The sequence below is a fragment of the Puma concolor genome, chromosome A2 (assembly GCF_028749965.1).
Source record: "Puma concolor isolate L17-30 chromosome A2, mPumCon1.1.hap2, whole genome shotgun sequence".
NCBI lineage: Eukaryota > Metazoa > Chordata > Mammalia > Carnivora > Felidae > Puma > Puma concolor.
The window spans coordinates 168,840,291-168,852,645 of NC_141668.1; the positions used below are offsets into that span (position 1 = coordinate 168,840,291).

At 59.2% G+C, this 12,355-nt stretch overlaps 1 protein-coding gene across 1 annotated transcript; it reads left to right on the forward strand.

Annotated features, from left to right (window-relative positions):
- Window positions 1–630: 630 nt before the first annotated feature.
- Window positions 631–10,888, forward strand: TICAM1 (TIR domain containing adaptor molecule 1). Its single transcript, XM_086699412.1, has 2 exons — window positions 631–786; window positions 8,319–10,888. Exon 2 carries the CDS (start codon window positions 8,451–8,453, stop codon window positions 10,611–10,613), a length of 2,163 nt encoding a protein of 720 aa, XP_086555538.1. The 5' UTR covers window positions 631–786; window positions 8,319–8,450; the 3' UTR covers window positions 10,614–10,888.
- The last annotated feature ends 1,467 nt before the right edge of the window (window positions 10,889–12,355 follow it).

Consider the following 12,355-nt stretch of genomic DNA (forward strand, 5'->3'; position numbering starts at 1 on the left):
TAAAACAAATAAACAAAAATTATATTTTGCAACTCTGTTGGTATAAAGACGACTATGACCCAGGATGGGACTATATTCATTGTTTTTGTTTTTGTTTTTCTGATTTTAAAAGAAATGAAAACATTTTCGGAGGGGGGGGTGGCTGAGAGTATGATGGTCCCACATCTGAACTCTGCCCAATGGACATGTGGGCGCTGGGTCCGGGACCCCCTCAAAAGGGTTAGGACCCCTTATGAATGTTTACACATCGTGTCCGCAGCTTCTAGAAATGCCGTCTGGCTGCTCTTTTCCCAGCCACCCGGGGATCCCCAACCCCACCCCCAGGGTGGCCAGGACCCCCCTTCCGCCCGATTTCGGGTAGCCCTCCGCCGATATCACTCCAGCCCCCCGTTTGCGGCAGTGGAAAGCGTTACCACTCGCCGAGATGATCCGTTTTTTTGAACCGGGGTTACTTTCTCCCCAGACTGTGGGCGCCCCGAGGGCCAGGCTCTGTCCCTCTCGTGGTTCCCAGCGCCCGCGCCCGGGAGGTGCCCAAACTTGCCGAAGGCCGCAGCCCGAGCGGGGGGGGGGGGGGGGGGGGCGGGACGTCGCTGCGGGGTGTCTCGGGGACTTTCCCTGTCCCGCGGGAAAGCGTGACCTCACCTTCCTGCCAGGCTCCCTGCGGGACGCGGAAGGGGCGGGCGGAGGCCAGGGGTGGAGCCGTCTGCGCGCCGTCTGCGCTCCGCCAGTCGTGGGCCCCGTCGCCGGGCCACCAGCCCCCGCGCAGAGGACGGAGCGGGACCCCGGGTAGGTGGCGGGGGTGGGGGGGGACCAGGGGGTTAGCGTCGGCGGGGGAGGGCACCCCCGACGCCTGCGGCTCCTCCCCAGGGTTCGCGACCAGCTGCACCCCCCCCCCCCCCAGTTCATGGCGCCCTCGCGCCCCTTCTTCGGTGTCCCCCTCACGCTCGGCTCCTCTCCCGGGTGGCCCTGGTCCTCCCTGACCCCCTGCTTCCTCCTTACCCCCCCATTGCTCCTCAGCACCCCAGATGTCTTTCCAGCACCCCGAATTCCTTTCCAACACCTCGAAGTCCACCCCCCCTCCCGGATCCCTCCCCAACACCCCAATTCCTTCCCAACGCCACCGATCTCTCCCCAACTCTTCTGGACTTCTCCCAACACCCAGCAGTCCTCCAACCCGGATTTCTCCCCAACATCCGGTGCCTCTCCCCAACCCCCCCCCCATTCCTCTCCAGCCCCCCACCCCATGTTTCTGATTTCCTCCGGGAGCTCGGAGCCCCCTTCCCCGGTCCCTGTTCTTCCAGCCCCGCAAACCCCGCCTCTCCCGCTCGCCCCTCGGGGGCCCCAGCCCCTTCGGGGCCCTGAAACCACTTTTTCAGCGGCTCCCGGAACCCCCTTCCCCGGCAGGAGCCTGCTTCCCTCAGCTCGGCCCCCGCACCCCCACCCCTTCCCGTGGGGGACAGGGTTGGTTGGCTGGTCCTCGCCTCCGAGTCCCTGCAAGTCGCCCCCCACCGCCCCCCCCCCCCGCCAATGGCTGCTGGCAACATTCTGATCTGGGTGGCCCCAAAGAGCCTCACGCACGGGGCCTTTTCTTCCCTCTCCCTGTGGCTGAAGTAGGAGGTTGGGAAGAGGCCGCCGCGGGGACACCCACGCAAGCTGGAGGTTGGGGGGGGTTGTGTGTGGGGGGGGTATGTCGGGGGGGGGGTGTGTGTGGGCCCTAAACCTGCCTGCGCCCGGCTCCTCCTCTGAATAGGGACATGTGTTCATCCTTCAACACACATTTGTGACCAACCTGCCGCGTGCCAGGAGGCCCGGTTCAGGATGCTGGGCACACAGTAGGGGCAAAGCAGGGCCCTCCCGGAGCCCTCCGTCAGGACAAATAAACAAAGCGAGATGATGCTTGCCGAGTGCAGAGAATGCATTTCCAGCAGCTTCTCTGCTGGCCTGGCTTGCGGATTCCTCAGATCCAGGCATGGCAAGGGGCCGGCACATAGTAGGTGCTGCGTGAGTAAGGGCAGGAACCCTGGAGCCAGGCTTCCTGGTTTAAATCCCTGCCCCTTTACTTTCCACTGTGTGACCCAGGGCAAGCCGCTGTACCTCTCTGTGCCTCCCTTTCTTGTGTTAACTCGGCAGTCAAAATAGTCCTAACTTACAGGGTTGTCATGGGCTTAATTCAGTGTCTGGTCCATAGTAGATGCTCAGGAAACACTTGTTGAACGAATATCCCTTCAGTCTCCCGCACATTTTTCAGAGGCAATCTAGATACGTTTTGCCTTCCGTGCCTTGTCGTATTTCTTTTCTTTTTTTTTAATAATTTTTTTAAACGTTTATTCATTTTGAGAGGCAATCTAGATACGTTTTGCCTTCCGTGCCTTGTCGTATTTCTTTTCTTTTTTTTTAATAATTTTTTTAAACGTTTATTCATTTTTTAAACGTTTATTCATTCTGCGGGGGTGGGGCAGAGAGAGAGGGAGACACAGAATCCAAAGCAGGCTCTGAGCTGTCAGCACGGAGCCCGTTGCGGGGCTCGAACTCACGAACTGTGAGATCGTGACCTGAGCCGAAGTCGGACGCTTAACCGACTGAGCCACCCAGGTGCCCCTATAAATTTTTAAAAAATATTTTATTTATTTTGAAGTGGGGGGGGGGGGTTGGCAAAGAGAGACAGAATTCCAAGCAGGCTCCAGAGCCCGATGCGGGGCTCCAACTCATGGAACAGTGAGATCATGACCTGAGCCGAAATCAAGATGCCACCCAGGCGCCCCTGTCACATTAGCCAAAAGGAGTGGGTCGTGCCTCTACTATGCGCCAGTCCTGGTGGAAAGCAGATTAGACTTTTTGTCTTGCTGGGGAGAGGAGTGAGTCAGCAGGAAACATTTATTGAGCGCTTACTGTGTGCCAGGTGCTGTTCTGTCCATTCGTTGATTGATTCCGGCAGGATTTATTAAGTACCTACTGTGTGCCAGTCACTAGGTACAGCTGTGTAACAAGACAAATGCACATCCCGGTCTTAGGGGTGCTCACTCCGGTAGGGTGTGGTGCCTGTGCAATAAAGTAGGTAAAATCTATCGTGTCAGGTAAGGAGAAACACAAAGCAGGGGGTGTGGGGGAATGGGCTTCAGTTTTAGGCAGGGTGGCCAAGGGTCACCTTGATGAGGAAGTGACGTTTGAGCCGAGATCTGAAGGCAACAAGGGAGCCAGCCATGTGGCTATCTGGGGAAGGGTGTCCTGGGCTGAGGGAACAGCTAATGCAAAGGCCCTGAGGCAGGATCCAGTCTGGCATATTTAAGGAACAGTGTGGCTGGATCTGAGGGAGCAAGGGGGAGTGGAAGGGGGTGAGGTCAGGGAAGGGAAGGGGGAGGGTGGGAACAGGGAGGACTTGATCCAAGGAGTCGTGACTGAGATAACCTCTGACTTCTCCCTCCTAACCACAAAGCAGCTCCTCATTGTCTGTCTAGAACATTCAGGACAAAAGCCCAGGTACCCTCCTTGCCTCCTCCTGCTCCTCTCCCTTTCTCCAAATTATCCACAAACCCAACCATTTCCCCCCACTTCCTTGAGCCTCCCCCCCCCCCCCCCCCCCCCCCCGCCCAGCCCAGCGTCCATCATTGCTGGGCTGAGCCAGTGGTCACCTCCCCCCAGGTCCCAGGCTCCTCTCCCTGCTCCCCACAGTCCGTTCTTCCGGAAGCGGCCACTGGAGGACGCCTGTGAGCCCCTGAGTCAGGCCCCGCTCCCCTCTGCCCACAGCCCCCCCAGAGCTCCCATCTCCCTCAGGGTAAAAGCCCAAGTCCTCCCCGTGGCGTTCAAGGCCCTGCAGGACCCCGCCCCCTTTCCTTCCCTCCCCCTCACACACTCGCACCAGCCACACGGGCCTCCTCCCCATTCCTGCAACACGCTGGACTCTGACCTGCCCCCGGACCTTTGCACTTGCGGCTCCTTTTGCCTGAAACTGTCTTCCCCCAGATCGTCACCTGAGTTGCTCTCTTACCTCCTTCAGGTCTCCACCGACATGTCATTTCTCTCCAGAGGTCTCCCTTGCTCTGAAACAGGTCTCCCTGTTTCAGATTCTGTGTCTCCCTCTCTCTCTGCCCCTCCCCAGCTTGTGCCCTGTTTCTCTCTCCCAAAATAAATAAAGATTAAAATAAATACATAAATAAAAGGTTACAGATATTGGGGCCAATTAGCTGTTCTGCCCGGTCACGTTGGTTGAGTTTGCCCCTCTGAGGAGCGGGGGTGCAAAATCACATCCCGGTTTCTTGTCAAACGTCTTCTGTAAAGGACTGTTTTCAGCTCTGCAGCCACTCAACTCCATGGCTGTCGTTGGAAGGCAGCCACACGCTGTGTGTATATCAGTGGGCATGGCTGGGGGCCAAAATACTTTATTTGTTTCAGTAAATAAACTGCCCTCTGGCCTGGGCAGTTACGCACAGTATCATGAGAGCGCTCCGTTATTTTTTTTTTTCCTTCCTTTTTTTAAACTAATCTCTATGCCCAACATCGGGCTTGAACTCACGACCCCTAGATCAAGAGTCGAACACTACCGACTGAGCCGGCCAGGAGCCTCCGTCATCAAGCCAGTCTTGATTTTAAAAATCTGCAGGAGGGTAGGGAGTGAGCTGGGGGGGGGGATACCCAGCAACACTATTGCAGGCAGAGAGCAGCTGGTGCAAAGGTCCTGAGGCAGGACTGTGCCTGGTAAGTTTAACGAACAACAGGAAGATCCGTGACCTTCGGGGGACCCACTAGATTGGGTGCACCTGGGTGGCTCAGCCGGTTGATTGCCAGACTTCGGCTCAGGCCATGATCTCACGGTTCGTGGGTTCGAGCCCCGCGTCGGGCTCTGTGCTGACAGCTCGGAGCCCGGAGCCTGCTTCGGATTCTGTGTCTCCCTCTCCCCTCTGCCCCCCCCCCCACCCTTGCTCGCACTCTCTCTGTGTCCCTCTCTCTCTCTCTCAAAAATAAATAAACATTTAAAAAGTTTTAAAAATATTTGAATTGATTGCCCACTTGACAAAACTTAGCAGTTTCCTGAAACTCTGCCTTTGCGGCTTCTTCCCTTGAAGTAATAGCCAGTGTGGCCCCGCGGAGTCCTTCCTCCTCGTGGCGGCACACCTAAGTCACAGTCACCACATTTAGACAGCTCTAAGGTGGTTCCAACTTCTTTGGTCCCGCCTCCCTCAGTGTGAAAGTTCAAGTCCTCCGGACTACCCGCCAGGTCTCCTCTCCCTCCTCCCTCTCTCCCCCTCACCCACTCAGCCCTGCGGGCCTTCTCCCTCCTCACTGCTCCTCCATCAAGCTGGGCTGGTCCTGCCCCAGGGCCTTTGCATACGTAGTTCCCTCCTCCTGGACCTCTCTTCCCTCAGATGTCCCTATGGGTCCTCTCTCCATTTTTTTTTTTTTTAACGTTTATTCATTTTTGAAAGACAGAGAGACAGCACAAGCAGGGGTGGGGCGGAGAGAGAGCGGGACACAGAATCCGAAGCAGGCTCCGGGCTCTGAGCTGTCAGCACAGAGCCCGATGCGGGGGGCTCGAACCCACGAACCGCGAGATCATGACCTGAGCCGAAATCGGATGCTCAACGGCCTGAGCCCCCCGGGCGCCCCTCACTCTCTCCATTTTTACGTCCTGTTGAAATCTCTGTCATCGTTGAAGCCTTCTTGATTCACGTTGTTTAAAACTTCAACCACCCACCCCTGACTCATGGGGTTCGAGACCCTCCTTCCCGTCTGCTGTTTCTCCACGGCATTTGTCCCCAGCTGATAGATATGCTGTGAGCGTCCCTCACTTGTGGGTTGTCTGTCCTCCACGCGAGGAAGTCGGCGGCCTTTGGGGGGGTCTGTGCTGTCTCGCCCCCCGCCCCCCAGTCAGCACTTCGGCATGTCAGGCCGCTTCTATTTCTGAAACAGCCAAACAGCCACCTGCCTCTACATCCTTCCCCCCAGCGCTGCCCCCCTCCACCCCCCTGCCCCTTCTCACCCGCTTCTCTTCCGCCCTGCTCCCTGCGTCGGCTCAGTCCCGTCCGCCTTGCACCTCTGCCCCCAGTGCTGGCTCTCCCCGTGCCGTCTCCAACCTTTCTGGAGTCTTTGACCTTGGCCCTGGGGCCCCGGAATGGCCTGCATCTACTCAAAATGCACTTAAAAAAAAAAAAAAATCCTGAATCGTTTATGCAGTGAGGCCCGTGATTTATCGGCAAAGGGGGTTGGGTTGGTTCACGAAGCAGCTCTTGGTCTGTGCCGGGATCGCTCAATGTCAGCACCTGGCAACATTGGGTCTGGATCGTTCTGGGGGGGGGGGGGCATCCTGGGCACCACGCGGTCAAGGAGGGGTGAGCAGCATCCCTGACCCTACCTACTCGATACCTTTCTGTGTAGTCGCGACACCCACAGATGTCCTCAGACATCGCTGAGGGTCCGGGGGCGGGGCTCAGAACTGTTGTTAGTTGCGAAGGACGTCTGTACCCTTAGGGGTGTCATCGTGGGCACAAGCGTGAACCAGGCAGTAGGTCCCAGCCCAGGCTGAAAGGCATATCAAGTGTCCTCAGCCTCCTGGAATGGATCTGAAGTGGCATTTTTTTTTTCTAAATCTGAATATGACCTGCTTTGAGCAGCTGGTGACCTAAGTTCCGAGGTTTGGAACAGTGTCCCTAGCATCTGTCGTGCTCATTTGGGAAAGGCCTTTTTCTGTGCCCGTGGTTTCATCCACAACATTGGGACCATAGGAGCTCTGGCCCCATTCATTCATTCATTTATCCCACAAGTATTTGTTAGGTCCCTGCTCCGGGCCACGAGAGTCTCAGCCCCCTCCTCTGGTGCCCCGGGGTCAGGAGACAGGTGACAAACGCGAAAAGTCTAACGCACAAGGCACGTCCACCCGTGACGCACTGTGGGGGAGCAGGTGACGTGGGCGAGACAGACTGGGAAGGACGGGTGTGGATGTGTAGGGCTCCCGAGACGGTGCCATTGGGCCTGAGAGTTGAAGATGACAACAGTGTCGCTCAGGCAAGGGTCTGAGGAAGAGCCAGCTTGGCGTTTTTTTCCTCTTTCTTTTTGAGAAATAGAAGATGAGTAGCCACAGCCCGGTCACGCGCGGAGCTGGCTCTCAGCAATGGCTAGTGTCTCATCAGCACGGCCCGTATCAGCCGCTGCTGCGTAAATTACCCCGGAACCTCCCGGTTTAAAAACACCAAACGCTGGGACGCCTGGTGGCTCAGTGGGTTGAGTGCCCTACCCTTGATTTCAGCTCAGGTCGTGATCCCAGGGTCGTAGGATCGAGCCCCGTCTTGGGCTCTGTGCTGAGTGTGGAGCCTGCTTGAGATTCTCCCTCCCTCCCCCTCTCTCTCTCTCTCTCTCTCTCCCCCTCTGCCCCACTCCCCTGCTTGCCCTCTGTCTCATAAATAAAAAGTGAAAAGGCAACCCACGGGATAGGAGAACATATTTAAAAATAAATAAAAACAACAAACACTTATCATCTCACACAGAGAGAGACTGGGTGTCAGGAATCTGGAGGAAGGTGAGTCGGGGGCCTCTGGCTGGAGTCTCTCATGAGGTCACGGTCAAGCGGTCGGCCGGGGCCGCCTCATCTGAAGGCTCGACCGGGGCTGGAGTTGCTGGGAGCCCAAGCCGCCCCCCTCACGTGGCTCATGGCGGGCGGCCTCGCTTCCTTACCCCCGACGGGGTGCCAGAGAGTGACCAAGCTGGTGTTTTCTGTCACTGGTGACAGCCCGTCACTTTTGCTGAGGTCTGTCGGTCACAAAGGTGGATTCTGGGTTACGGCTGGAAGCCCCGCCCTGGGCTGTGAATGCCAGGATGGGGGTCCCTGGGGGCCACCTGGGAGCCTGATCACCTCCCTAGCGAACACGTATGGGATGCCTGCTGACTTCCAGGCATCGGGGCTCGGAACTTTCCATAAGGCTATGGCAGCACAATGCCCTGAAACGATCCCAGCAGTGGGTTTATTATTATTCCCAACAGGCAGTGGAGTCTTGCGGCTGCGCACGCAGCCTCTGGAGCCACGTTTCATGGCTTCAAGTCCCAGCTCCGTGACCCACCGGCTGTGTGACTTTGGGCAAGGGACCTCATGTCTCTGGACACATTTTGCCATTTGCAGGTGGGGGAAATCGTAGCGTCGCCCTCTCGGGGGACACCAGGCAAGTGTTGGCGGCTCTCGTGTCGCAGAGGAGGAAATGGAGGCGGGGGAGGGGACGCGTCTTTCTCAAGGTCACCGTGGCAGGCGGTGCTGGCGCTGAAGGCAGGCAGGTGGGGGCGTCTGGGCCCCCTCCCAGAGCTGCCCCCTTTCTGACGGTGTCTCTCTCGCCCCACAGGTCGGCCCCAGGGTCCCCCCGTGGGATTGGGGTGAGCACGTCGGGGGACACCCAGCATGCAGGAAGGCAGGTGCTGCGGAACATGCCTCCAGCCTCCAGTGTTGCTGCCCGCGGCTGCACCCACCTGTGTCCATGGCCCGCACGGGCCCGTCGCTCTCCGGCGCCTTCGACATTCTAGGTGCCGCAGGCCAGGACAAGCTCTTGTACCTTAAGCACAAGCTGAAGACGGTCCACCAGGGCTGCCGAGGGGCAGACCTCCTGCACGCCATGGTGCTTCTGAAGCTGGGCCAGGAGACGGAGGCCAGGATCTCCCTGGAAGCTCTGAGGGCGGACGCAGTGGCCCGGCTCGTGGCCCGCCGCTGGGCCGGCGTGGACGGCGCCGAGGCCCCGGAGGAGCCCCCAGACTTGTCCTGGGCCATTGCCCGGGTATACCACCTGCTTGCCGAGGAGAAGCTGTGCCCGGCCCCTATGCGGGACCTGGCCTACCAGACAGCCCTCCAGACGTTCAGCTCCAGGGACGACCACCGGCTGGCCGAGCTCCAGGGAGAGGCCCGGGACCGGTGCGGCTGGGGCGTCATCCGGGCCCCCGGGAGCTTCCAGCCCCTTCGCTCCGATCGGGGCTGCCTCCCGCCATCCTCGGTGTCCCCCTCGGGCACCCGCAGCCTTCCCAAGCCCATCGAGGGCCTTTCGGGCTGGAGCAGAGGGTGTTCTCTGAGATCCACCAGCAGCCCCGCCTCCCTCGCCAGCAACCTGGAAATTAGCCAGTCACCCACCATGCCTCTTCTCAGCCAGCACCGCGGCTGTCGTGCGCCCAGCAAGCTGTGTGAGGAGCCCCGGGCAGGCCCCGGGCCCGAACCTGAACCTGCCCCCACAGGCTGCCAGGAGCCTGAGGAAGTGAGCTGGCCACCATCCGAGGAGGCTGTCAACCCTTCACCTGGGGACACAGCCGGCCCTCCATCGGGGGTGACTGCCGGGCCCCTGCTGGGGGAGACCGCTGGCCCCTCATCGGAGGGCCCCTCTTTGGAGGACCCCTCATCCAGAGAGACTGCCGGCCCCCAGATGGCACCAGACAGCCCGGGCCCTAGACTTCCTGAGGTGGTCCCAGATGCAAGCCCCACTGGCCAGCCCGACACCCCCAAAGCTCTGGAAAGCGTCACCCGCTACCCGGTGGAGTGCAGCCACGTGCTGGCAGCCCCCGCATCTCTCCCCTTGCCCCCCAAAACCACTTGCCCTGACAAGGACCAGACCCCCCTCTCACTCCCTGTAGAAGATACCGCTTCCCAGAGGACCCCCCCATGCCCCCCCACCCCCTCGGCCCCGAGGACCTCCGCGCCCTGCCCTTCTCCATCCATCCCACCTTCCGCTTGCTCCGCCGCCTGGAATCCGTGCCCCCCGCCCCCCGAGTTGGAGCCAGAGCAGAAATTCTACAACTTTGTGATCCTGCACGCGGGGGCAGACGAGGACATTGCCCTGCGGGTCCGAGAGAGGCTGGAGAGCCTGGGCGTCCCGGATGGCGCCACCTTCTGCGAGGATTTCCAGGTGCCCGGGCGCGGCCACCTGCGCTGCCTGCAGGACGCCCTCGACCACTCAGCCTTCACCCTCCTGCTGCTCACCCCCAACTTCGACTGCCACCTGGGCCTGCACCAGGCGGGCCAGTCCCTGATGAACAGCCTCACGCGGCACGAGTGCGGGGACTGCGTGATCCCCTTCCTGCCCCTGGAGAGCTCGCTGGAGCAGCTCAGCCCTCACACCTGCAGCCTGCTCACCAGCCTGGTGTGGCTGGACGAGCGCTCCCAGATCTTCGCCAGGAAGGTGGCCAACACCTTCAAGCCGCAGAGGCTGCGAGCCCGCAGGGCCCACTGGAGGAAGGAGCAGGACGTCCGCGCCCTGCAGGAGCAGCGCCAGCAGCTGGAGGGCGAGCGGCAGCGCGTCTCGGCGCTGAACGCCGCCTACTCGGCCTATTTCCAGAGCCACTCGGCCTGGCAGGCGCAGATGGAGACGCTCCGGGTGGCCTTCGGGAGCCACATGCCCTTTGGGACTCCGGGGCCCCTGGGAGCGCCCCCGCCCTTTCCCTCCTGGCCGGGCCACCAGCCGCCGCCGCCCGCGCCCCCGTGGCTGGCCGGCGCCCCGGCACCCGCGCCCGCCTTCCCGCAGCCCCCGGCGCCCCCTCAGAGCCCGGGGCTGCAGCCCCTCATCATCCACCACGCGCAGATGGTGCAGCTGGGCCTCAACAACCACATGTGGAACCAGAGAGGGACCCAGGCGCCCGAGGACAAGACGCAAGGCGCGGAGTGACCGGTGACCCCGGCCTTGGGGACGCCCGCACCGTGCCCGGGGCGGGAGGAGGAGCGCGACGTCGTCTGCAACCTTCAGGACACCGCTGGGGAGACCTTCGTCTCTCAGGAAATCGTGCAAAACGGGCCCCGGCGACTTTCTGGCGCGCGAGAGCTGGGGGGGCGGAGTTGGTGGCGGCATTTGCGGATTCTCACCCGGGTGCTGGCGGTGGCGGGGAGTGGGCTGGGGGATGTGGGAAGTGTGTTTCGACTTTAATAAATATTTATTGAACGCTTCTCCAGTGCCGTTCCACTCCCGGAGACGTCTACTGTTCCCCCAAAAAGGGGATTGGAAGGGAGACGCCGGGACCGGAAGTTGCGCTGTTTCTCTCGTTTCGTTGGGCAGAGCATAGTCACGTGGTGCCTTGGACTGCAAGGGAAGTTGGGAAATGTAGTCTTCTGCTGGGCAGTGTGCTTTGCTGAAAGTTTTGGTTCCCATTATCACAGAATGTGGAGAGAAAAGACACAGGACATTTATTACTTGATTGCTGTAAACCCCCCCCCTTTTTTTTTTGCCTGGGAGGGGTCCTGCCTTGATGCCCCCCAACTACCCCATTCTGGGCTCAGATCCCACCATGCGATCTTAGGCGAGAGCCTTGGGCTTGCGGAGGCTCAAGCTCTCATCGGAGAGGTGGGCTTATGATGCCAGTGTTTCAAGGTTGTCCGCGGATCCTTTGCGACACACTCACGCTCCAGGGGCAGTGTAAGTGCTCATTAATGGCAGGCCCGGAGAGGAGGGGGCTAATCTTTTTCAGAGTCACAGACCTTTGGGAAGGAGTAGAATTAACATTCGTGGGTTACTCACATTTACGGATTCCGGAGGCTTTAAAGATCTCAACGTATTTTGTTTTATTTTTTATTGGTATCTATTTGTTTATTTATTTTAATTTTAATTTTTTTAATGTTTATTTATTTTTGAGACAGAGACAGAGCATGAACAGGGGAGGGGCAGAGAGAGAGGGAGACACGGAATCTGAAACAGGCTCCAGGCTCTGAGCTGTCAGCATAGAGCCCGATGTGGGGCTCGAACCCACGAACCGTGAGATCATGACCTGAGCCGAAGTTGGACACCTAACCGACTGAGCCTCCCAGGCGCCCCTATTGGTATTTTTTTAAAGTACTCTCTGTGCCCGACTGGGGCTGGAACTCTGGACCCCAACATCAAGAGTCACAGGCTGCACCGACTGAGCCTGCCAGGCGGCCTTGAACCTAATTTGAATCCCCAAAATTGAACGCCCTCGGGGTACAGGCTTACATCATTGGGCTCACTTTACAGAGAAAAAAAAACAGGCTCCAAGAGGTGAATTCTGGTCCCCAAGGTCACACAGGTCAGGAGTGGGGAGATTGTAATTTCCAGGGGAAGGAAAGGCAAATTTGAGCTGGTTAAACCAGGAAGCTGCTGGCCCCTCCCACCCAACTGCTTCCTGCAAACATGAACTTTGCAAGCCTTTTCCCCCTTTCTTGGGGCCCAGGAGGGCGGGCTTGGCTGACTCACCCAGGCCGTCAGATACGACTTATTATTTTAGTGGCTGACTCAGATTTTGCCAGGGCCTTCGTAGCACTGACGTCAAACCCGGGGAGGAGCCCCTGAAATCAGCTTCCAGGGCGCTGCAAGGTGGCGTAGGTTCGTGGACAGACTGTTTCCAATCATCGACGCGGGAGCTAGCTGCAAATAACGGGACAGCTGCAGTGAACAGGCCATTT